The sequence below is a fragment of the Falco cherrug genome, chromosome 17 (genome assembly GCF_023634085.1).
Source record: "Falco cherrug isolate bFalChe1 chromosome 17, bFalChe1.pri, whole genome shotgun sequence".
Taxonomy (NCBI): domain Eukaryota; kingdom Metazoa; phylum Chordata; class Aves; order Falconiformes; family Falconidae; genus Falco; species Falco cherrug.
The window spans coordinates 6,040,026-6,066,202 of record NC_073713.1 but is presented as its reverse complement, the minus strand read 5'-3'; the positions used below and the strand labels follow the sequence as shown (position 1 = coordinate 6,066,202).

Below are 26,177 nucleotides of genomic sequence, written 5' to 3'. Positions count from 1 at the left end.
TGGGCGCAGGGAGACGCAGGCCTTCCCCTCACACCCTGAACAGCGCACCCAGGGCGCTCGCCTCAGCCATGGCGGTGAGGCTGCCGAAAGGCGCCGTTTGCTGGGCTGCCCTCGATGCGGAGCATGTCCCCATCTTGGCTGCCACCACCACACGGCGTCCCCTCCGCCTCCCCTGCCCGCCGGGGAGCTGCAGGCCCCGGCCCCCCGGCCCCCCCGGCCCGCAGGCCCGGCCGCTGCGCGGTCAGGGGCCGCCATCTGCCGGCAGCCGAGGGGAAGGCCCAAGGCCCACCGCGCCGCCAGGCCTACGGCACGGAAACTCTCCCAAGGCCGCTTCCAGGGCGATTCCCTTGCTCCAGGATCCTTCCCCATGGATCCTTGTTCCATTGAGTCATTGCTTTGGGCTGTTTGCTTACTTGTTTACCCATTTGGGGCCTTTTAGTTCGTTTTGTTTTGCCCAGGAGGGTTGTGCCTGGTGGCGGTTACCTCAGATTAAACCCAAAATGATTTAGTGAAGAGTGACCCTTCCTATCTGAAAGTTCATTATTACGATATGTTTTCATTTTTGGAAAGTAAAACCATATAGATCAGCAGTTTGGGTAATGTTAGAATCTTGGATCTGCTATGTCCAAGTTTTTTTAGGCACAAAGGATTTATGGCTACGGGTCCATTGTCATAATTTCCTGAAAAGTTCAGAATAAATTAATACAATAATAAGACAAATATTACTTGAATTTTAAAACTGCAATAATGTTTTAAGTTCCTGGTCTTGTAAGTTAGCAAGCAGCAAACGCTGAATGTGCACGTTCACGCTGGTGAGCAAGTTGCCTTTGGCGATGTGTCATAGACACAGAGGGGCAGCGAAAAATGAATTTAAGGCATTAAGAACAATTAATGTTTATTAAACAAAGTTTATTGAAAGAAGCACAAAGCAAACAAATCAGATTCTTAACCCGTAAAATGATTAAATCTGTTCTGATGCAGATAATGCTCAGTGGAGTAAATAGTCCACAGGAAGGAAAAATGGTGATAATAATCAACCATACACAAACAGCAAATCTCATTCCTCAGCATAACAGTTTATCGCCTGTTCATCTGAAATGAAAACTATGGCCTGTTAATCCATTGCCTCCAGAATGAGCATTTCTGAAGATTAAGAGGTTGAAAGGAGTAAGTTAGTTGCAGATAAAGTGCCTTGGTTCATGGCCATAAGCAAAGATCACTGTGGTCAGGATTGATAAAGCCTTTCCAAAGAGCAGGAAACCCATCTGTCACTCTATCAGTCACCAGTAACTATTAAAGGCAATGGTCTAGAAGTGCCCTCCAGCACAGGAAGTCCTTAAGACACTAACAGCCTGACAGCAGCACTATATATGCTCTATACTTTTGCATTCATCTCTAAATATTCACTACTGCTGTCGCCAAAACCAGGGTGTGAGACCCAGCACAGTAATTCTAAGTACCTCTATCCATCCCCCTGTCTTTATGCTGGGTTTAACAGCATCATTTCTTTGCATAAGCAGTGATAACGAAGTGTGTGTCATGCTCACTTTTAGTGGGTCACCTCAAAGTGATTAACAGCCTCCTCATGCTGCAAGCACTTGGAACGGCTCCTGCTTAAACGTGCTATTGATCCGCACAAAGAGAAGGTCCAGCAGCCAGACCTGCTCTGCAGGGATCATTACGTGACCATCAAACCAAGCACAATGCTTCAACCCAAAACCAGAGCTGGAATGGCTCATCTTCATCGTGCTACACAAATGCCACGGCTATAAAATCCACAGCCCTTGACAAGCCAGACGGATAGGCATTTTGCAGGAAAGGGCTGTACTTTACACTGCGTTATAGGATGTGCTTAGCTGAATAGCAGCGCTTCTTTGGAAGGCTTTCCAGTGGACATGTTTTTGCAGCTGTTCCTAGCAAGCAAAGAGCCTTCAATGGGCAGCGGGCAACAAACAACCTCTGCAACACTTTTGAAAATGGCTCGTCTTGCTTTATTCCCCAAAGCCTCTTCTTGAGGCCTCCCTGGGCTTCACAAAGGTCTCTGGCAAGCACAGGGATATTTCCCCACTACTATGCTGCCGCAAAAGCAGAAATCTAAGTGTCCAGCCTCGTCAGGGGGTGGTGTAAACTGGAATTTAATTAGGTCACTGCCTGGATACATTAAACACAGATGTCCAGAATCAGGAGATTACAGATTTATTGGGCATTGATTAAATGAAAAATCAAATAAGATCTAGGAGAGTCACAGATGACTGCTGCAGCCATTTGCCAGCTCTCCCTAAGGGCATCTGAGGCAGGCTATAATTAATATTACACAGTCCTGACAGGCAAGATAAAAGTTCTGGCCAGGCCAGGATGTAATTTAGCATCTATTTATTCTTCAGTATAATTTATTACCTTGAACAAACATAGTGCGGGCATATTTGTAGCTAATATGTTACGATTTCTCTGTAAAGGGTGTCAGGAGCACACTACACACGCTGTTGTTCTCGCTCCCCAGGCACGGCAGAAAGCTCCACCGCAACCCAACAGTCTCCAGCTGAAAATCCAGGTCTGAAGAGAACTTTGCAAACAGAGCTGCCATCTGTCCTCTGTGGGCAAGGAGCACTGGCTCACGCCACTGCCGCCCCATCAGTCCCTGGGAAGTTACACCACACCAGGCACCCTCCTGCAGCAGCAATCCCGGGCCATGCTGCTCAAATAAATGCTTTAGCAAATCCCTGCATTCATGCCCTTGGATTAGTGCCTGCTTTTAACACTGCTAGTGACAGGAAATTCTGGCTCCAATTAAATCGATGGCAAAAGTCCCATCGACTCCAACGAGCCAGAATTTCAGCCTGGTTCCCATAACCTCACACTGCAGCATGAACCGCTGTGTCCCAAACAAGTTCTGCTGGTCTCAGTACAGCCTTTGTGGAGCACTATTCATAATGAATATGGGCTTCCAGAGGCTGCCCTTTCGGAGAGCTGGTATAAATAACTAGAAATACCTAGGCAGAGCTGTGCGGGAAGGAGGCAGCAGTTTCTAGCCAGCTTTCAGGTTCCAGCATTCAGCTTGCCTGTACGTTCGAGACAGATACTATTTCTTCTGTGATGTTTGATCAGCCCGTAGCATTACAGAGGCACGAACTAGTCCGAGTCCTGCATCGACTGACAAGTGCTTTTAAAAAATGAGAAGCCAGCTATGCACATCCCTTGGGATTCATAACTGCGTACTTCCACTTGGTCAGTATTTTCTCCTGAAGGAGGAGAGGTGCAGCTTTACCAGAGGGGATGGAGTGTTTATTCCCATTTAAAGCAGGACTAGTTCCCTCTCCTCACTCCAAAGATGTTACCAAAAATGGAAAGAGCTGTAAGAAGGAGATTAAATTAGTGAAAAGCATGAAAAAATGAGGACTGGCCTTGCCTGTGATGGCCCCATGCTCTGCCTCTGACAGCCAAACAATATTTCAGCAGCAGCACGTACTTCAAAGCAGCGATGTACTAATGCAGTTAATGGAGATGAAACACCCTGAGACTAGCGAGAGGCCAAGGAGCTGCGTTTCTGATTGGTATCATACGAGCAAGCCGTAAGTCACAGGGCACTGAAAGCCTGTGGTTGGCAGCAACTCTCTCGTCCCAAAAGAAGCAGGTTGAAAAATCCTAAATTAGTTCTACTGTAAAAAGGGGAGGGCAGTTTCTCAGGGGAGCTTGGGGGTGAAAACGTCCACTGGCAAGTAGAAAGAAAGAACCTGAGATTTGGATGAATACCAGAATCTCCCCTTTTTTTACAGCAGGAAGAGAAGTCGCAAAAATCAAATTCTTCTGGCAAGAGGCATACAGTTAGTTGGGAAAAAAACAACAACAGCAACAACACCCCCCAAAAATAGCTAATGCTTGCTTTGCTTTTATTTTCTTAAAACAATTCCTTACCACTTCCTCCATCTCTACAAAATCACTCCCTCCTTTCAGAACCTCAGCTGAGGCCCGGGTTGCAGGCAGCCCCTGCCCTGGGTTGATCAGGTGGCTTATTCCTGTTGTCATTGACAAGACTCTTTATAATCCTATTAACCAGGCTGTGGGCCATGCCAGGAGACACAGCAACTCTATTTGTTACTGTTGTCTGTGGAAGGTAACACCGGCTACACACAGAATACCGATTCTGAGCAGCTTCTGACCTCTGAGTTGCAATGATCGCTTCAAGTTAAACGTTGTCTATTGAGTATAGTGAAGCCAAACTTCAGAGCACTGGGCACTGCCCTAGCCACAGGGCATCCGACAGTTTAGCTTCCAAAACTCCTGGATCAATTATTAAACCTATAGCCTGAAACTTGACGTGTTTCGTGTAAGAGATGAGCAGCAAGAAAAAGAGAATGCATGTGGCCGTGCCCATCCCTTAGTGACCTCTCTCAGGCTAACATCAGACACTCTGGGAAGGGCTGGGGGGTAGGGAGGTGGCAAGTTTCATCACACAGGGTTTTGGCAAGGCTGGCTGTCTCTTCCAGGCTGCAGGCAGGAGCAGCCACAGCGTCAGAAAACACCTCTCACTGCTGGTCACAGATAATCCCTGAAGTACGTTAATCTCCACACTGCAACTCCTTCTCCACGGCTTAAGAGAAGTAAAAGAAACTTCCCTTTAGCTAGAAGATCCCGAGGGAAAGTTCCATGTGACGTCATCTCATCTGCCTATGTACCAGCCCTATCTCCTGCCAGCCCACGTGGCTCCTCATCACAGCAAACAGGCATCCAGAGGCGTTTTGTTCAGCAAGAACTGACCCTGGGCTGCAACAGACTTTGCTGCTCCATTATGAGACTATGCAGATGGAAAAGAGAATCACAAAAGAACTTCTTATCATGTTCCATTTAGGAAAGCGATTTCCCCTTCATTGTCAAAAATAATTGCCTGCCACCCGAGCAACACAGTGCAGTTAAGCTGCATCTTGCACAGAGAGGTCAGTTCAGATGTGACTCCCACACATCAATAATTTCTGAAGGACACGCTTTTCTGCACTGCAGGTACATGGAAAACAGTGCAGATGTATCCTCTCATTTGTAGGGTCTTCTCTTTGTATTTCCCCTTTCCCCACCTCTGCACCACACATGCTTTCCATGAGGTGCCCTTAAAGAATCCCTGCCCAGCGTCTTAAAATCTAATTCATCCTGACTGGTACGGGCCAGGACCTGTGTCTCAGTGTCAGTCTGTCAGGTCACTCAGCTTCAGGTGAAGACCCCTCTAGCATCCCAGGGACCATAGCACAATATGACCTTGTAAGAGTCCTTGGGTTTACTACACAGAGCTGTGCATCACAGTTGGACAGTTACTGACTTTATATTTCTTGTTGTTTATCCAATTCATTAACCATTTTCCTAAAAATCCCTGGTCAGTGAAGAGCAGCATCGCAGATGATACAATCACTTGTACAACTGCTGGTCCAGGACAGAAACCACTGCAACACATGTACTCAAGAATAAGCCACAGACCCACCGAGAATGGAGCATAAGACAGCCCAGATGCTGAACTTGGGTGCGTGCACACAACCATTTGCTAATTTTCCATAGCAGACTTGAGAAAGCCTCTTGATGGATGTTATTACAATAGATAGCTTTTCGAGGAAAAGCTTCTACCACAACAAATTGATATTTACCAAAGGAAAAAAAAAAAAAAAAAAACCAACAAAAAAACAGCCAAAACAATTCAGGCTGAAAAATCCCTAAATGCTTCTGGCTCCTTTCTGGGCTTTTTAAGCACAGGTCTTCCTGTCTCCCAGATCTCATGATGAACAATAAAGTTACCACAGAGGAGACTTGATTGAAGAAAGGATGTTCATTTTGTCTGTAGAACAAAAAGAGGTACCTCTGACAGATGTGATGAAAACATTTATCAGCAACCTACTTACCTGAGACCAGGGTAAATGTGTCTTCACATCACGGTAATATATGAACACACAGACTGTGCCTTGCGCTTGGCAGGATGACAAGGCACACAATTAGTCAGCAACGCCAAAGATTGTTCCCAGTGCCATTAAGTCCTTTGTGGCCTGATAAGAAAGAAATGCATGCCAAGGAGCAGCACAAAAGCTTGTTGAGACAGGACTAAATACGAGGTCTCTAATGAAACAGGGGGGTTGCCAGCATCCACTCCCTCAGGTTCTCAGACAGACGCTGCTTCAAGCTGCATCTGGGCAGATGAATGGGGCTGCACAGCTCAATAGGGACAGTGGTTACCAGCTATGTACTCATTTTTAAATGATGTAATTTATTTCAATGACAAATGCCTGGTAATTTCCAGCAGCTGAAGCACGCTTTACCAGCCCCCCCCAACAAAAGCAGCCGAGCATCCCTGGACTGAGGCACTCGCAGCCCACTGCCACGAAGGGAAACTCATCACCACAGCACAAGCAAAAAAGGCAGATAGGCTCGTTAATAGATGCACGGAGAGCTGACTCAAGATGGAGTTTTTGGATAGTCCGAAAGCATCCACTGGACTCACAGGATGTTTGCTCCTGGCTTTGTCACTAGGAGGCTATGTTCAGGCTGTTCTTCATGATTGGATTTGAGTCCTCTTCCACCCATTGTTTCCACGGAGACTGCAAGGTCTCTAGGATGTAAAATTCCTCTTAAGACCAGCTTATGCCTGAATTTAAAAAAACAAACAAAATAAAACCCAAAACCAAGCTGATGCTTTTCTTGACCTGCTACAGAAAAGGTGGTACCTTAGGTAATAACAGTAGAGTTAGTATTTCCGAAGGAAGAAGGTGGTGCCACACAAGTGCATGAGGTCTGGCCCCAGGTACCAAAGGGAACTAATAAAGCATCAGTGTTTTGACATCCCAGTGCTTCAAGCTTCCCACCGTTCCCACAGCTGATGAACTGATCCTGATGACACCACTCGGTGGCAGGAGCAGTGTTGTCCCTTTGGATTAGCCTTTGTCTGGGGAGCTTAACCACCAAATGTATGTGCTTCACTGCTGTAGACCTGATAACAACAACAATAGTAATTATGATTGAGAGGGGTCTTTGCATTTGCAGAGCTCTTTGCAACAATTAACTAATTAACAGCGTTAAAGCCTTTGTTTGTGTTAGAGCATCTTTAGATGGAGGTCATTCCTCCAGCACACAACTGCTAAGGTGAGATGCCTCTGAAAGCAGCTTTCTCACTGGACTTACACACATGCGTTCCCACCTTCACGGTTTGGAAGAGGAAGAAGAAAGGTGGCAAACAGGCTCAGAGACAGGTAAGGTAAGACCATACATGTCACAGCACTCTCCAAACTATCAAGCTGCAACAAGGTCTTTTACCATCTCATACCAGCATACTCTTCACACCAGTCCCTCTGCTGCCTTCTCCTCATCTCATCCAGGGCACGTGTTCTCTCTCTGCTTTTTCCTCCCTCACCTTCTCTTCCTCGGCTGCTCTCTCTTCATTGGCTCTCAACCACCTAACTTAACCAGCCACAGCTGCACCTTATCTACATGGGCCAACCCGCCACCCCTGAAGCCAACCCACAGTTGTATATTATCAATGCTAATTAACCCAGCTTCATTCCTCTACACATACACTGCCTTGTGATGATTTTCTGTGGTGCTCCATGCTCTCTGACTGACTATGAAGGCTCTTTTGGAGTAAACCGATGCCTTTGCAATGTCTTTAGCTGAAGAAATCTCCCAAAGAATTCCTCTGGAAGCTCTTTCAAGAAACACGAGGTAAGCCAGGCTGTTTGATGGGAACGTGGGGTGACTCACACCTCGGTACAAGTGCAGAAACATGACGATTTCAGCCCTTTCCTGCACCAGGAAAGAGTCCTGAGCCAGTAAAAAAAATAGTTACATTCAAGCAGCATCTTCCTCTGTGCATAGACCCTCCATGCACAAGCTCTCCTCATACTCTTCCTCTTCTGCACTCACTACAAAGAGGCTATCAACAGTTTTATGCTTTCATCCTGGCCTTCTGCACACAGGAAAAGCTCCTCTGGTAGCTCCCGAAAATACTCCACTCGGCATTGAATCTGCAGTGGTATCTCATAGGCAGAGCACCTGGCAGGAGCCTCCCTCTGCTCTCAGCCTGCTTGGATGGGCAAAAAGTGTGGAGGAAGGAGTCACTGCACTTGCACAGGACTCGAGAGGAGGAAGCGTGTCCTAGAAACCTTAGGTAAACTCAGTGTCTGTCCTTACCAAACAGCGTGAGGAGGAGTCTTCCAAGCATTGCAAGGAACAGGAGCTACGCCACATCCTGAGTAAACTTAGCAGCTAGTCCAGGACAGTATATAGGTAGGAGAAATCATCTGCATGATACGGAGAGCGATATGGACAATAGATGGGGGAGCATGGCAGGAGAAATGGAACGGATGAGCAAACTGAGTGTCTTGAAAATTAAGAGGTTTTTTGAGGAAGAAGATGGCATACAAATAGGATAAGGAGATGATAATGAAAACCCCTAAAGAAGGAGGAGCGAGTAGCCTGGAGCTGCGTTACGTGTGATGAGTATGATCTCCATTTCAGCCCAGATGGCCAACTGACAAGCGTGAGCAGGACCAGCCAGGTTTATACAAACCCCAGAGCACTGCATCGCACATGCGCCACTTTGACTCCATGCCTTGTTTTCCTCCTGGTCAGGCATCACGCCAGCTATCCCTTCCACACACATTCTCCCCTTTCTTTGTCCTGCATGATTTATATGGCATTTAAATAATAAATTGCATGGACGTTGTGGAAGTTATAGCACTTAGAGTAGGTCATTAAATAAATCACTATATAACTCATATAAATGAACCTGGATCTTGCAATGGTTGCAATGGGAGGGTTTCATTGCGGGGGGTGGGGGTGGGTATCAATCCACAGAGTTTATAAAATTGAAGGATTGTCAGGGATTTGCAATATTTAAGTGCTGTGTATATTTAGAGTAAGAATATGAGAGTGATTTATGTAGGATGACACGTTGGTTTACAGTCGCTCACCTGGATGCCTCTGACTCTGTCCCCCAGCCTTGCCTCTGAAGGATTGAAAGAAATGGAGAAAGAAAGAAAGAAAGAAAACCAGTGATGGGTGGCTGGCCAGAGGGACAAGGACAGGCAGGAAGGACAGAGCAATAGAAAAACAGCTGAGGGACAGGGAGCAGGACGCCTTCCCCCTCAGGAAGAAGAAGAAACGATGTGATGAAGTGACCGCAGCTGCCATTCCCTGTCCCCCGGGGGGAAGGAGACAGGGAAATCAGGAGTCTAATTAAGCCTGACAGAAGTGAGGCTGGGGAGAAGGAGTTTTGAAGATGTGGTTTTACTTCTCATTCTCCTGCCCTGATCTGACTGCTAACCAACTGAGCTGATCTCCCTGAGCTGGGTCTGCGTTGCCCGTGACTGTAACTGCTGAGAGACCTCCCCATCCTTACCTCGACGCGTGAGCTGCTCCTTCTATTTCCCCTCCGCGGTCCAGCTGAGGAGGGGGAGCGATAAAAGCAGCTTTGGTCCAGCCGGGGGCAACCCACCACACCAAAAAATCCCCAGCAGCACAGGAAAGAGAGGGGGGCAGACGAGGGGCAGGGGGGGGTGGGGATGCACAAGAGGGGGGCCATGGCCCCAGGGATGCGGGGCTCACCGCAGCGCTCGCTCTTGGCACCCGCCGGGAGAATTTGACGTGTCAGAACGAAGCATTCAGAGCAGGAACACAAAACCCCCCAGTTCTTCAGCGCCAGGTCAAGGCATGCCAGGCCCCAGCTGGGACCTGCCGATATTCCACTAAACTTCACCCAAAATGTTGAAGTTTCTTGTTTATTTCGACCCACAAAAACCCAGGTGCTGGGCGGGGGGAATCAGCGCAGGGAGCTGGGGATGCTCGTCCTCCCTCTGCATCCCCACGGCCGCCGCAAACCCGGCTATGGGGAGGGGGCGCTGGACTGGAACCCGGCTATGGGGGGGGGGGGGGGCCGGACTGGAACCCGGCTATGGGGGGGGGGGGGCTGAACTGGAACCCGGCTATGGGGGATGCTGAACTGGAACCCGGCTATTGGGGGGGGGGGGGGGGGGGGCGCGCTGGATTCGAACCTGGCGCTTCGAGTCGCTTGTGAGGCTGAGATTTCAAAAAAAAAAAAAAAAGCATTCATGACCCCATTGCTCTAAAATATCGTTTTTGTTTTAAAAATTCGATTTAAATTTTTAATTTCCATTTTGACTCTTAAAAGGAAGCCTTTCGTTTCGAGACAAATATTTTTTTCCAAAATTTTTTCAAAATTTCTTTTTTGAACCGTTAATAAATACAATTATTTCTATTTTTAGGTATTATTTCATGGGGTTTAACTTTCTATTTATACCGCACAGATGTGCAAGCGTCGAAATAATTAATAAATCGATACGCGGGGGGGGGGGGGTGGGGAGCTCAGCAATATTTTAGGGTCGGAACCCCCTGGGCTGGGGGGGTGGGTGACGTCAGGGCTCCCTTGACCACGACTTGCACCCACCTTCCCGGTGACGTCACTCCTCCTCCCCCGCGCGTGCGCAGGGCGCCGCCCCCCCCCACCCCCCCCATCCCCCCACCCCCCCCCAAAGGCGGTGCGGAGGATGCGGGGCCGCAGGTGGGTGCGGGGCTGGGCGGGGGGGGGGGGGTCCGGGGTGCTGGGGGGGGTGTGCAGTGCGGGGGGCGGGGGGGTGCACGCGCGGGAGGCGGGATTTCGGGGTGCAGGCGTGTGTGTGTGTGGGGGGGGTGATGTATGCGGAGGGCTGCTGAGGTGCAGAAGGGAGGGGGCTGCTGGGGTGCAGCGGGGCGGGGGGGGCTACACGGTGATGCGGGCGCGTGCACGGAGGAGGGGGCGCATCGGGGGCGCGGCGCCGTGGTGCATTGTGGGTAATGCATGCCTTTCGGGGGGCAGCGGCGGGGGGGTGCGCTGGCGTGCACGCGCGGGGCAGGGGGTTTGGGCGTGCATCGTGCTGCAAGGGCCGGGGTACGTCGGGGGGGGGTGGGTGCATGGGGTGGGGGGTGCCCGCATTGGGGAGTGCGGCGGCCGTTGCGTTGATGGGGGGGTGCATTTTTGGGGTGCAGCACGGAGGGGCGTTGGGGTGCGGGTGCATTGGGGGGATGCCTGGGGTCGGGGGGGGGGGGGGGGGGGGGCAGCCGGGCACTGCCTGCCCCGGGGATGCTCCGCTGCGCATCAGCAGCCGTGCAAGGGTGGTGCATTGTGGGATGCGCACGCGCTGCGAGGTGGGGGGGACGGGGACATTTTGGGGTGTTTGAGGGGTGGGGGTGCTTGGGTGTGTGGATGCACAGCGCTGCATATATGGGGGTGCGTGCAAGCAGGGGGTGCAGCCTGCACAGCTCATGCATGTGCAGTTCATGCATGTGCAGGTCTGTTCGTGCTCCTGTTTGCAGGTGCCCGGGAATGGTGCAGGCATGTCAGGGTCCGTGGTGCATGCAGGGGATGCATGCATGCCCAGAGGTGTATGCGTGTGCTAGGTGCATACTTGCACACCATGTGCGCTTGCATCCCTGTGCACGCACCCCCCTAGTGTGAATGCACCGCCTGAGCACGCATGCAGCGTGTGCACCATGTATGAATGCACTGCCCGAGCACACATGCATGTGTGCACCTTCATCTGTGTGCACCCGTTGCACACGTGCTCACCCGCATGCGTGCACCATGGAGTGTGTGCGTTCTGCATGCATGCATAGGGCAGGGCATGTGCAGAGTTGCAAGCAGTCACGAGGTACGTACCTGCAGCATGCGTATTCCCGGGGTGCATTGTGCACGGTGTATGTACATGCAGTGTTCTGCGTGTGCACGCACCCTTTGCACACATGCACCGTGACGTGCGTGCAGCGTATGTGTGCACCCTGCATGCATTCACCCACAGGTGCTCGCAGGGAGGGTTGCACACGCACCCACCCTGTGCATGTGGGGGGGTGCATGCACGCTCAGGGGTACGGGCGTGCACAGGGTGCATGCTGCATGCGTGTGGGGTTCGTGCATGCACACATGCTGCACATGGGTGCAGGTGCACATGTACACAGACTACTCAAAGCCCCAATCTGGCTGAGTTTTCCCCCAAAAGATGTGGGATGTTTATGCTCTCCTCCCCCTGCCCAGGGGACGTGTGACCAGGAGAGGGTGAGTGGGTTGCGGTAGTGGCACCTTTACTGGTTACTACTGGGTTACTATTTGCTTCCTGCGAGGCTACTGCTAAGATGCTACTGGGATACTCTAACCTTTCGAGGGAGTAGTGAGACGCTATAAAGACACAGCTGGAATACTCTGAGGATACTGCTGTGATGCTACTAAGATTTTACTAAAGTTTACTAAATACTGACAGGATACTCTGCTGACAGTACTAAGGCACTCGCAGGGTGGCACAAAGATACTGTCAGGATACTATGTGTATGCTGCTGTGGTACTGCGGGAAGGCTACTAAGGTACTATCAGGGCACTACCAGGATGCTATCAGGACATACTAAGGTATTTTCAGCATCTTTCCAGAACTGATAACGGTGATACTACTATGAAGGTACCACTGGAACAGTGCTGCCACACCATCAGTGTACTCTCAGGATACTACAACAGATAGAGTTAAGTTGCTTTCACCATAGTAACATGGCACTAAGATAATATCTGGATATTACAGTGCACTATCAAGATACTCTCAGTACACTACTACAATAATAGCTATATAACATTACACACCACTATTAGAATCCTATCAGAACACTGCTCATATACTACCATGATACTGTCAGGGCACTAATAGCATGTAACTAGGATACTATCGGAATGCTCTTGACATACTATCGGGATGCACCCACCTGTGCTAATACAACATCAGGACAATGCTGTGCCATTCAATGGCTGCTACTAGGATACTCTGAATGTAGCACAAAGGTACTATCAGGACACTATTAAGGTGTTATTAGGGCACTGCCTGGATACTACAGCTGAGATACTTTGACAATGCTATTGAGTCACTACTAAGATACTGCAAGGCCATTACTAGGATGCTACTAAGATACTATCAGGGTACTACTATGATAGTATCAGGATATTATCACAATGCTGCTATGATGCTGTCAGGACAATATTAATTTTTTAGAAAGATGCGATAAGGATGCTAGTAGAATATCTGTGGGATACTTCCAAAATACTACGAGGACACTAGAAAAGATAGTGGTAAGATACGTCTGGGATATTATCAGGCCAACACTCAGATTTTGGGATACTGTCAGTGTATTACAGGTACTAGTGTGATACTTTGAAGCCACTACTAAGATAGTAGTGATATAGTATAAATATACCACTGAGATGCTACCAGTTCAGGAAGAAGGGTAGTGTTATGGTATTTTTTACATACCATCAGGGTAGCACTAAGCTACAGGGGGCACTATCAATGCTTTGTTGCTACTAGTAAAGTACTACTAGTGTAGTGTGAGGATATCAGCATATTTCTATGAAGACAGTACTAAGATGCTGTTGGGATACTAGTAGGATACTACAGAGATACCGCTGGTTGTGTAATAGCCCTGGCAGTAGGATTTCAGGCAGCACGGCAGCAGCAAAGGGAATGGGGAGCCCTGGTGTGGTAACCTGTGAGTAGCCCGGTGCCTCATGGGCACCCTCTCCCTGCAGCTAAGGCGGCGCTCCAGTGTTGAGGATGGAGGCACCCCTGGTAAGCCTGGAGGAGGAGTTCGAGGAGGGGCCCGGGGATGATGGGGGGACCCCGCAACGCGCTGCGGACCCGGCGCTGGCCGAGCTGGAGAGCTTCTCGGCCGAGATGATGAGTTTCAAGTCGATGGAGGACCTGGTGCAGGAATTCGACGAGAAGCTCACCGTCTGCTTCCGCAACTACGACGCTGCCACCGAGGGTCTGGCCCCTGTGCGGGGCCGTCTCCAGGCGCAGGAGGAGGAGGAGCGCCTCCAGGATGAGGAGTGAGTAAGGCCCCCCTACTCCTGGGGGCATGCGCCTCCTCGCACACCTGCAAAATCCACCCCCCCACAATGCGAACTGGCACCCTGCATTGCAGTGTGGATGTGCAACACACTAAAGCAATGGGGTAGTAATCTGTGAGTAAGCCCCCTCACAGCTTGTGTGCCTCCTTGCACCCTTGCGAGACTTCTCTGACCTGCTGCCTGCATTGTAGCGTGTTGTGCAACGTGTTAGGAATAGCACTGTAGTATCCTATGAGTAAGGACTCCCTCAGGGTCTGCATGCTGCCTTGCATGCTAGCAAGGTACACTCCACATGCAACTCAGCCCCCTGCATCATGGTGTAGTCGTACAGCAGCATGGAGTAGTAGCTGTGTAATATCCTATGAGTGGCTGTGTAGGATCCTTAGAATACCTGTGTAGTATCTTATGAGTAGGCCACCTTTGGGCCTGCATACCTCCTTGCATGGTCATGAAATGCACCCTCTCCCATGGCATGCAGACCAGCCAACCCCATTGCAGCACAGTTGTGTAGCACATCAGAGTAACAGTGTAGTATCCTATGAGTGATGCCCCTCTGGGGCCTGTTGCACCTCCTTGCATGCTTGCAGGATCTCCACCACGTGCAGACCAGCCCCCTGCACTGTGGCGTGGTCGTGCTGCACCTTGGAGTAGCTGCATAGGATCCTTGGAGTTGCTGCATGGCATCGGTGGGGTAGCGGTGTAGGATCCTTGGAGTAGCTGTGTAGCATCCTACAAGGCAGGCACAGTGGGGTGCCCCATGTTGCATTGCAGAGGATCGTGGAAGTTTTAGTATTCTGTGAGGACAGGCCCTGGGGGGGTTGAGTGTAAATCTTGAGTAAGGTGTGAGTAGAACTTAGCCTCCTGCTTGCAACGTGAAAGCTCTGCACCAAGGCAGCAGGCAGCCACTCTGGGGCAAAACCTGCCCCAGTGTAGTGGCATTTGTATTAAAAATTAGATTTTCATTAAAACTCTTTTTCATTGTTGCAAAATGCCATTTTTGGGCCAAATTTGGGTTTTTTCAGCAACGTTGCTATGTTAACTCTTTTCTGATGGATTTTTTTTGCTTTTAATTGAGATTATTCCCCAGGTTGCAATGCCTAATACTCATTTTTCACCATTCAAATTGGTTCTTTTCAACCCAAAAGCCCCCAAATCTGTTTATGTTGGGATGGGGTTTGGTGGTTTTTTTCTTTTTTGCCTTTTTTTTTTTTTTTTTCTTTTTACCGAAACCTGCTGAGGCCGAATTGATTTTCATAATTGGCTGAATTGATGGGTTTTCAGCAAAAAACGCATTTTGGCCCCATGCCAGGAGCGCCGCGCTGTCGCCGGCAGCCGGTTCGCGGCGCCGCTTTGTGCTGCTTATTGTGTCTTTTTGGGTCAGTATGGGCAAAACAGGGCTTTTTCTTTTTTCTCCCTCTTGAATGAGCCCTGTGTGCATGGGTGGGGGATGGGCTGGGACCGTAAAGGCGTGGATTTCCCTAATTATTAACCATTTCTTGGCATAATTAAGCCAAAAAGCTGCTGCTTGCCTGACCCTGAGGGCTGCTGACCCTTTAAGAGCAGAGAAAAAACCCCAGATTTTGGGGGATGCTTAATTTGCTGCGGTTTTGTTAAAAATAGGAATATAGTTGTTGTTTTTTTAATATACATATTTTTGTGCATTAAATTGTGAAATACGTCATTTAGGAGGGAATGAAGCTCAAGTGAGGAGGGAGATGGGATAATAAGCAGGTTGGGGGGGAGGGGCAGATGGTTTTGGGGTGATTTTGAGGGAATCGAGCTGTGCTTGGATGTGGCACGGTGTGGGAGCGAACATGCCATTTCTGGTGGGAAAATGGGATTCCCTTCACTGGGGTGGAATTTTCTAATTTCTTTGTGTGCTTTTTCCCCCATTTTTGACCTTTCCCCCCTTTTTTGACCTTTTTTCTGATGTTGCCACTTTTTAGCTCTTTCCTCCCATTTTCCCCATTTTTTCTCCACTTTTTCTCCCTTTATCCCCATTTTCCCCTTCATTCCCCCTTTCTTATTACATTTTCCCTTTTTCCCCATTTCCCCTTTTCCCCCCATTTTTTCCTTTTTCCCTCGCTTGGCCGTTTCTCTCCCCCTGCTCTCCCTTTTCCCGTCTTTCTTTTCTCCCCCTTTTTCTTTTCTTTCCCACTTTCCTCCCTTTTTCCTTCTTTACTCCCTTTCTCATTTTTTTCCCATTTCCACTCTTTTACTCCATTTTCCCTTCCCCCACTTTGCCTCATTTTACCCCTTTTGGCCCTTTTTCCACCCTCTTCTTTTTTTACTCTCCTTTTTTCCTCTTTTCTCCTCTCTGTTTCCCCCTTTCCCCCCCCCCTTTCCCCCTTTTTCACCTTTTTCCATCTTCCCCCACTTTTCCCCTTCCCCTCTTTCCCCTTTTTACCGCTTTTTTCTTTCCTCCCTTCCCCCTTCCCCCCTTTTTTCCCCTTTATTTCACCTTTCCCCCCTTTATTTCACCTTTCCCCCCTTTATTTCACCTTTTTTCACTTTCCCCCCCTTTCCTCCTTTTTTCCTTATTTTCACCTTTTTAAACATTTATTCTCTTTTTCACCCCCCCTTCCCCCCCCCCCTTTCCTCCCCTTTTCTCCTCTTTTTTCCCCTCTGTTCCCTCTCCCCTCCCTCATGCACCATTTTTGGGGTGAAATTGGGCAAAATTCATTCAGCTCTAGGGGGGGGGAGAATGCGGCACCCCCACAGCAGCGCGGGGGAGGGGAGGTTGGGGGGTCAGGGCAGCTTTGGGGTGCTTTGGTGCATTTTGGGGGCTCGGGGCCATGGTTTGGCGTAGTTTGGAGCAGTTTTGGGGTAATTTTGAGCAGTTTTGGGGTAGTCCCACGTGTTTCAGGGCTGGGTTTGGGTGGGTGTGGGGGACTTTCAGGGCATCACAGCTGGTTTTGTGGGTGTTTCAAGGTATTTTGGGACATCATGGTGATGCTTTGGGGTGGCTTTTTTGGGGCACCTGGAGACATTTTGGGACGTTGCGGTGGCCTTTGGGGATATTTTGATGGCAACGTTTCAAAATTAATTTGGGGGCATCTCAAGTGGTGGGGGCAGCATTTTGGGGTACTTTTGGGGTATTTCAGGGCAGGATTTCATGATGGTTTTTTGAGAAGCTTTGGGGTCTTCTAGGGCAGCGTTTGAGCTCTTCTGGGACATCGTTTGGGACGCTCTGGGATTTTTGGGGGGGTGCATTTCAGGGTGTTTCTGGGGCTGCGTTTTGGGGTGTTTGGAAGCATTTTGGCACAGCTTTCTGGGAGGTGACATTTTGGGATCGCCACTCACCACCCGCCTCCCTGCAGGGTCTGGGATGCTCTCACCGATGGCTTCGCCCCCCGGGGCTCCCCCCGGCCCTGGCTGCTCCCTGAGGCTGAGGCCCCCGACAGCACCGACCCCCAGGTATGGCTGCAGCCACCAGCTTGGCTCCCCCCAACCCCCCCTGTCCCCACATGACCCCTTGGCGATGCCTGACAGCTGTCAGTCAGCCCCAAGGCCCAGCGACCATCAGGGCACTGCAGACCCCCCAGAAACTGTATTTTTGGGGTGCCACAGCACCCGTGCTGTGGGTGTCCACATTTTAGGCTGAAATCACCCTGGACCAGGCAAAGTGAAGGGTTTGGTTTGGCAAGCTGGTCTTTGCCAGTTGGCCCCCAAGCCAGGGGTGAGGTGGTGTGGTTTTAGGGGTAGAAAATAAAGTGTTTTCTTCATTGTAATGAGTTCATGCTGCGAAGAGCTGTGGTTGGGGTGGTGGGAGGGCTGCAAATACACCCCCAAATCCACTGGGTGTAACCCATGTGGATGTTAGGCAGCGAAATGGGGGAGAGAAATTTCTTGGGTTATTTTCTGCTAAAAAGGTGAAATAGACTCTGAAAGGTGGTAAAAAGGAAGGTGCCTCCCTGTCCAACATCTCCATCCATCATCTCCCCATCCCACATTCCCCTCTGTCGTCTCCCCATCTAATGTCCCCATCCCATATCTCCATCTGACCTCTTCCCTGTTCAGCTTCACCATCCATCGTCTCCCCATCCCACCATCTCCCGCATCTCCATCCAGCATCTCCAGCACCTCCCCATCCAATATATTAAAACATCTCTACATCCGACATCTTCATCCAGCATCTCCATCGGACATACCTGTACTTCTCGCTGTCCAACTTCTCAGTCCAGTGTCTGCATCCAACAACTCTCCGTCCGGTGTCTCCCCATCCGACGTCTCTATCCAACTCTTTGCAACACCTCCCCATCCAATGCTTCCCTCCTCATCGTCTCCCTCTCCCATGTCTCCATCCAGCATCCCCATCCAATATCCTTGTCCAACATCCCATCCAGCATCCCTGTCCAGCATTTCCCCATCTAGCATCTCCATCCACCTCTATCCAGTGTCCCTGTCCAACACCCTCCCATGGATGTTGGATGTTTCCATCCAGTGTCTCCATCCACCTCTGTCCAGTGTCCCCATCCAACATCCTCCCATGGACGTTGGTTGGATGTTCCCATCCGGTGTCTCCATCCAACATCTCCATCCAGTCCTCTCATCCAACATCTCCATCCAGCTCCCTTATCCAACATCTCCCCCTCCAGCATCTCCCTGTCCAATATCCCCATCGGATGTCTCCATCCAGTATCTCTCCACATGACCCACCCCATGCCACATGTCCCCTGAGCTGTGGTTCCCTGGTGGCTCTCCCTGTGCCAGGGCCAGGGCCATGCCTGGGGCCATGCTGGGGCCATGCCTGTGCCGGGCCGTGCCTGCGGTGCCACCAAGGCCACCCAGCCTGTGTCTCCTGCAGTTCTGCGAGAAGGAGGAGGAGGAGGAGCTCACTGAGAGGAGTGAGCAAGACTCGGGCATCAACGAGGAGCCGCTGCTGACAGCTGAGCAGGTACCCTGGCCCCCGTGGGCACCGCAGCACCTGCATGTCCCCCAAAATCCCGCTGTTAGCTCCTGCTGCGTGGCCTCAGCCCACCCCAGCCCCATGGTCGTGTGCTGGAAGCGTAAAAAAAGGCCAAATCCTGTCATGGGAAGGTGGGATGCGGGGCATGGAGTGCAGGTTTGGTGCAAGTTGTGGGTGCTGACATGGGATTTGGGTGCAGGTGGGAATGTGGGGTGCAGGTGCTGGATGCAAATGGGTGGCATGGGGTGAAGGATGAGAACATGGGGGCAGAGGCGGAATGCAGCTGCGGGATGCCGGTGCAGAGGCAGGATGCAGGTGTGGGATGCAAGTGCCAGATGCAGGGTGCAGATGCGGGATGCAGGTGCCAGATGCAGGGTGCAGATGCGGGATGCAAGTGCCAGATGCGGGATGCAGATCTAGGATGCAAGTGCCAGATGCAGGGTGCAGATGCGGGATGCAAGTGCCAGATGCAGGATGCAATGCCAGATGCGGGATGCAGATGTAGGATGCAAGTGCCAGATGCAGGGTGCAGATGCGGGATGCAAGTGCCAGATGCAGGATGCAATGCCAGATGCGGGATGCAGATGTAGGATGCAAGTGCCAGATGCAGGGTGCAGATGCGGGATGCAAGTGCCAGATGCAGGATGCAATGCCAGATGCGGGATGCAGATGTAGGATGCAAGTGCCAGATGCAGGGTGCAGATGTGGGAAGGGGATGTGGATATAGATGCAGGGTGTGGATGCTGAATAGAGGGCGCAGATGCAGGATCCAGGGTGCAGGGTGAAGGGAGCAGGATGCAGACGTAGGTGTGGGATGCAGATTTAGATGTAGATGCAGGTCTGGGGTGTGAGTACCCTGGCGGGGTGTGAATGTGGGATTTGGATGCAGATGGGAATACGGGATGCGGTTGCGTGATGCAAATGGAGGGCGCGGGGCACAGATGGATGCAAATGCAAGTGCAGATGCAGGATGAGGGGAGCAGGATGCAGATAGAGGATGCAGGTGGAGGATGCAGGTGGAGGATGACGGATGCAGGTGGAGGATGGGGAATGCTGATGCCGATGGAGGATGCAGGTGCAGGATGAAGGGAGCAGGGTGCAGATGTGGGCACAGGGTACAGATGCAGCATGCAGATGCAAAGGCATGATGTAGCTGTGGGCTGCAGGGTGGAGGTGCGAGGTGGAGGTAGGATGCAGGTGCACACGGAGGACGCTGGTGCCCTGCAGGTCATCGAGGAGCTGGAGGAGCTGATGCAGAGTTCGCCTGACCCCGAGGCCGACCCTGAGGTGGGGGAGGAGGAGGAGGAGGAGGAGGAGGAGGAACCCGAGGCCGATGCTGAAGGCGAAGGGGGGGGGGGGGGCACGGAGCCCATCCTTCTGCGTGAGCTGCGTGCTTTCTCCCCTGCCTTCAACAACAACTGCTCCCACGAAGGTACAGCCAGCAAAACCCGGTCCAGACACTTTTTGGGGGCAATTCCAACCAAATTGGGCAACTGAGTCTCTGCAGGTTCAGGGCTGGCTTGCTCCAGCCTTTGCGGAGTTCGGCCAGGAGAGGACTATTGGCCAAAAAATTAAGCCCACGTGGATCTTGCTTTTCGTATTGCTTTAAATGCACCCTGAGTTTCACCAAGAGCACCGTGCATTTTGCAGAATGTCTCATACGCTGCACCAAATGCATTTTGCTAAATGTGTTTTGTGCCTTTCCCTAAAGCACTCGGCACTTTGCAAAATGTGCTGTGTCAGTCGTCAAACGTACTGTCCCTTGCGCCAGCGGTGTCGTGCACCGTCCTTTCTCGGTGTGCACTGAGCTCTTTGCTGCGCTTGCCCAGCATTTTGCAGAAATGCCTGGCCGTGCTTTGCATTTTGCGGTTTGCAGCCTGCGTTTCGGGAAATGCACTTGACAGCACCGTGCCTGTGACGAAACGTGCTGGGCAGTTCACTGAGCCGTGCAGTGCATCTTCCTGACTACGACATTTTATTTATTGCACCGTGCATCGCACTTACTGCACTGGGTGTTTCACCAGTTGCACCAGGCAGCCCACTAATAACCCCATGCATCTTAATTATTGCACCGTGTGTCTCATTAAGTGCATGAAGCATTTTGCAAACATTAGGGTGCCTTTCCCTAATTGCACCATGCACATCAGGGATTGCACTGGGCATGTGACTGGTTGCAACGGGCATTTCAGTAACTGCTCCAGGTGCACTATGCATTTCATTTATCGCACCAGGCATTGCACTTATTGCACCAGGCATTTCATTTATTGCACTGAGCATGGCACGCACTGCACTGGGCATTTCATTTATTGCACCGGGCATTGCACTTATTGCACCAGGCATTTATTTATTGCACTGAGCTTGGCACACACTGCATCAGGCATTTCATTTGTTGCACCAGGCATTGCACTTATTGCACTGGGCATTTCATTTATTGCACCAGGCATTGCACTTATTGCACTGGGCATTTCATTTATTGCTTCGGGCATTGCACTTACTGCACTGGATATTTCATTTATTGTACTGAGCATGGCACACACTGCACCGGGCATTTAATTTATTGCACCGGGCATTTAATTTATTGCACCGGGCGTTTCATTTATTGCACCAGCATTTCATTTATTGCACTGAGCATGTCACTTACTGCACTGGGCATTGCACTTACTACACCGGGCACTTCATTTGTTGCACTGGGCATTGCACTTATTGCACTGGCATTTCATTTATTGCACTGGGCATGGCACGCAATGCACCGGGCATTTCATTTGTTGCACCGGGCATTTCGTATATTGCACTGGGCATGGCATGCAATGCACCGGGCATTTCATTTATTGCACCAGGCATAGCACACATTGCACTGGGCACTGCATTTGTTGCATTGGGCATGGCCGGCGCTGCACCGGGCGTTTCACCAGTTGCACTGGGCAGCCTGTTAATCGCCCCCTGCATGTTAATGGTGGCGCCGCGCCCGTGGCTGAGGGCACGGTGCCCTCGCTGTGGGCATGTGCCCACCTCTGGCGGTGCTGGCAGGGCTGGGGCGGCTGTCGGCGCGGGAGCTGGCAGCGGCGGCGGGGCGTGCGGAGGCGGCGAGCCGGGCGCTCTCGGCGGAGCTGGTGGCCCAGTTGGCGCGGCGGGACGAGCTGGCCTTCGAGAAGGAGGTGAAGACGGCGTTCATCGGGGCGCTGCTGGCGGTGCAGGGCGAGCAGCGGGAGCAGCGGGAGGCTGCCCGGCGCCGCCGTCGTGACAGGGGGCTGAGCCTGCAAGGGGGGCGCCCCGAGCGTGGGAACCACATGCCCCGGAAGGTGGGGGACACAGTGGCCGTGGGGTGGGGGATTTGGGAAGGGCATGTGGATGTGGCAGCAGGGACAGGGGAGTGGGGGACAGGACCAGGGACACGTGGCGGGAGGGTGAGGGATGGGGGGATGGGAAGGCACAGCATGGGACAAGGGGATGGGGGGCAGGAGAGGGGTTGAGGCAAGGGGACAAGGGGACGTGGGGGCAGGAGGATGGGGGGACATGGGTTTGGGTGGGTGGGAAAGGGGACAGAGGGAGGGGGGATGCGGGACGGGAACGGGAGGGATGTGGGTGGGTGTTGGGGAGTGGGGAGGAGGTTGGTGCCACGGGTGGTCTTTGTCCTTGGGAGGTGACAGGGTGACACGTGTGTCCCCAGCGCTTTAGCATGGAGGGCATCTCCAGCATCCTGCACTCCGGCCTGCGGCAGACCTTCAGCCCCGCCGCCAATGAGAAGCAGGTGCCCTTTTGCCCTTTTTTTCCCCCCAAAATGACCCAAATCTGTCCCTTCATACACACGCCCTCCCCACATACCCCATTCCCCTGCATCCCCCAAACATCTTTTAAAATATTTTTCAATTTCACCACCCCACTCCATCCCCCACACCCCCTAATCCATCCTTCAAAAATCACCATTTGTCACCCAAAAAAACGCTCCCGAAGCAGGGGTTCATGTTTGGGTGGGTTTTGCACATGCAATTAATCCAGTACCCCCCAGAATACCTGCAGGTGACGTGCAGTCACAGGAACATTGCAGACATGTTCTGCTTTTGCACCAATTCGGGGTGATTTGTCTCAGGGTGGTGCAAAAAACAGGCAGTTTTGTACCATCTGGGGTTTTTTTTGTTGGTTTGTTTGGGGTTTTTTGCAGTATCTGAACACGGTGATTCCCTATGAGAAGAAGGGGTCACCCCCCTCCGTTGAGGACCTGCAGATGCTCACCAACAGTGAGTATTCATTCAAGCTGCCTTTCAGGGGCCGAATCGGACATTTTTCAATAGATTTGGGACACAAATGCACATTTGCATTGCTGCAGCAGCTGTGGTTTGGGTGCATTGTTGCAACGCAGGCAGTTTGGGGTGCAGGCCCCTTTTGCATTGTTGCAGCACAGGCAGTGTGCTGCACCAGACATGTTGCATCATTGCAGCAACGCCCAGCTTGGGGGAGGGGAGAAGGACCTGTTTTGCAGCGTGGCAGCACAGCCAGCTTGGGGGGCGATCACCCATTCTGCATCACTGCAGCAGAGCTGATTTGCAGCCACCCCCTGGTTTTTGCACCCTACACCAGTGCTGATTTGGGGGTAAAACACTTGTTCTGCATTGCCCCAGATCAGCTGATTGGGGTGAAAGTGCTTTTTGGGGGATGCTCTCAGGCCTGGTGCATTGTGGGAAACTCTGGCAGTGTCCCTGTGGTAACTGTGGGGCTGGTTTTAGGGGGAAAAGGGACATTTGGGGGGCAATGGAGCTGGGCTTACTGCTCTGTCCCCCCTCAGTCCTGTTCGCCATGAAGGAGGGAAACGAGAAGGTGCCCACACTGCTCACAGACTACATCCTCAAAGGTACCTGCTCACCTCATGCATCCCCTGTGCACCCTTCGCGTGGTTCCTGTGCAGCCCTTGTGCCTCTGTGTATCCGCCGTGGATCCCTTCTGCATCCTTGTGCATCTCCCTTGAATCCTTCATGCACCTCCCGTGCATCCATGAGCATCTTCATTGTATCTTCTGTGCATCCCCTGCCCATTCCTCACACATGGTGCATCCCTTACACATCTCCAGTGCATCTTCCGTGCATCCTCTGTGAATCCCAAGTACATTCCTTGTGCATCCTCCCTGCACCTCCCTCGCACTGTTACGTGGCCCATCTGTTTGCTTCGTGCAGCCTCGTGAACCCCTGTGCACCCCCTTTCACCCCTCACGCACTGTCATGCGCATCCCTCCTGTGCACCTCTCGTGCATCCCCGCGCCTTCCCCACAGAGCTCTTCCCATCTCTCGGGCAGCATCCTGCATCCTTGTGCACTTTGTGCACCCTTCATGCACCATCACGCATTCCTCGCGCATGCCTTCTGCGTTTCTTCTGCATCCTCTCTGCATCCCATTTGCAGCCACTGGGCAGCCTCCTGTGGTGCTCCTGCGTGCTTGTGCATCCTTGTGCACCCACATGCCCTCATGCACACTCACACACCTTTCTGCCTGCTCGGGAATCCTTGTGCACGCTCATGTATCCTCATGCAACCCCCATGCACCCCTGTGCACCCTCATGCATTGCTGCGCCCTCTTGCACACCCTTGTGTGTCCCAGCACGTGCTTCTTGCACTCTTGTGCACCCTTGTGCATCACTGTGCTCACGCATCCCAGTGCATCTCTGCATGCTCGTGCATCCCCGTGCACACTTGTGCATCCTCCTACATCCCTGTGCACGCTCACATATCACTGTGCACCCGTGCACAAGCGCATACATCCCTGGTGCACACTGGTGCACACCCACGACCTCTCTCTTTGCAGTGCTCTGCCCAACCTGATGTGGCGCTGCCCTCGTGCCCCCCACCCCGGCGCCCCCCAAAAACGGGGCCAAACCCAAGGAAAATGGGTCGCCTGCGGCCCCCCCCCCTCCCCCCGCACTCCCCCCACCTTTGCACAGCTGGGAAATAAATAATTCGTTTAATTAATTAAGCAACTGGCCTCCAGTGTCTTCATCCCCCCCGCCCCCTCATGATACTGGTTTGCAACTTTTCTGGCGGAAAATACCGACAAGGACTTCCGGTGCTCATGGATATTCAGAAATCTTCAAAATAATTCAAATTTCTGGCTAACGAGCTGCTGGGTTGGCGCTGCAGGCAGCCGCCGCAAGGTGAGGGGCAAAATTTTGGCTGCAAATTCCATTTTGATTTTTCTCATTTTGAACTTTTCTGCAGCCCCATTTTCTGCTAAAAATTATGCAAAAATAACCTTTTTTTTTTCCTCCCCCCCTACACAGAAAATCAGCCCATTAATTACCAGTGGATTGATTGGGGAATGCAGGGGGCCTTCCATTTTGGGGAGAATTGCTCGGGTTTGGGGTTTGTCTCTCATCTGGGGGGACAGCCCCTAATTTGGGGGTCATTGCTCATTTTTGGAGTGTCTTCCATTCTGGGGCAAATTCAGTCATTTTGGGGGAAGTCACGGATTTTGGGGAGCTGTACTTGTTTTGGGGAGCATCCCCTTTGGGGACAACCACTCATTTTTGGGGGGATCGCTGGTTTGGGAGAGCATCATTGCAGGGACCATCACTCATTTGGGGTGTTACTGCTCATTTTGGGGAAGAATGACTCATTTGGGGGGAACATTCTGGGGAGCAGCGTGGGTTTGAGAAGATCAAATCATTTTTGGGGTACCACTCCCAAAAAATGAATTAATTTCAGGGAGCATCCCTTATTTTGGGGGAGCGTGACATGTTTCAGGGGAGATTCACTCATTTAGGGGCAGGGGGGATTGGGGGAGCATCACTCATTTGGGGTGAATGTAACTCATTCTGGGGGGAGCATCACTAATTTGAGGGGAGTGGGGCATTCTGGGGGAGAATCACTCATTTGCGCAGAATATAATTAATTTTGGAGTGAGCATCACTCATTTTAGGGAGCGTGGGCTATATTTTGGGGTGAGCATCACTCATTTTGGGGGAGAATCACACCTTTGGGGGGGGGGCCTCTTGGGTAACATAATTCCTTTTGGGGGAGAATCACTCATTTATTGAGAATATAACTCATTTTAAGGGAGCATCATTGATTTGAGGGGTGGTGTAACATTTTGGGGGTGTATCATTTGGGGGGCGCACCGCTCATTCTGGGGTAAAACCAAATTGGAGCTCATGTTGGGGGGGTATTAGTCATTTTTGGGGGACCATAACTTTTGGAAGTTTAAATCCTATTTGTGCCCCATCACTCAAGTGCAGATTTGGGTCAATTCGCTCATTTTGGGGGCCGATTCTCCTATTTGAGGGGAATTTTGCCCATTTTGGGGCTTCTCCACTCACAGGAAGAAGCTGCTAATAAAATACAGCTGCGAAACCTCATCTCGTAGCACTTTATAATAAATGGCCATGAATTAATAC

The 26,177-nt window shown here is 51.4% G+C and overlaps 1 protein-coding gene across 4 annotated transcripts; it reads left to right on the top strand.

The window, feature by feature from the left end:
- The first annotated feature begins 10,454 nt into the window (after positions 1-10,454).
- FEZ1 (fasciculation and elongation protein zeta 1) lies at positions 10,455-24,754 on the top strand. 4 transcript variants are annotated; one of them, XM_055695887.1, is made up of 10 exons: positions 10,455-10,540; positions 13,574-13,873; positions 17,215-17,311; positions 18,702-18,791; positions 20,031-20,235; positions 21,831-22,102; positions 22,471-22,551; positions 22,963-23,038; positions 23,584-23,649; positions 24,593-24,754. In XM_055695887.1, the coding sequence occupies exons 2-10, from the start codon at positions 13,599-13,601 to the stop codon at positions 24,607-24,609; spliced, it is 1,179 nt and encodes a 392-aa protein (XP_055551862.1). In that variant the 5' UTR covers positions 10,455-10,540; positions 13,574-13,598; the 3' UTR covers positions 24,610-24,754. The 4 variants fall into 4 exon arrangements, with proteins under 4 accessions (XP_055551862.1, XP_055551864.1, XP_055551866.1 ...); XM_055695889.1 differs by having other exon boundaries at positions 10,486-10,540; positions 13,542-13,873; XM_055695891.1 differs by having other exon boundaries at positions 10,527-10,540; positions 18,608-18,791.
- The last annotated feature ends 1,423 nt before the right edge of the window (positions 24,755-26,177 follow it).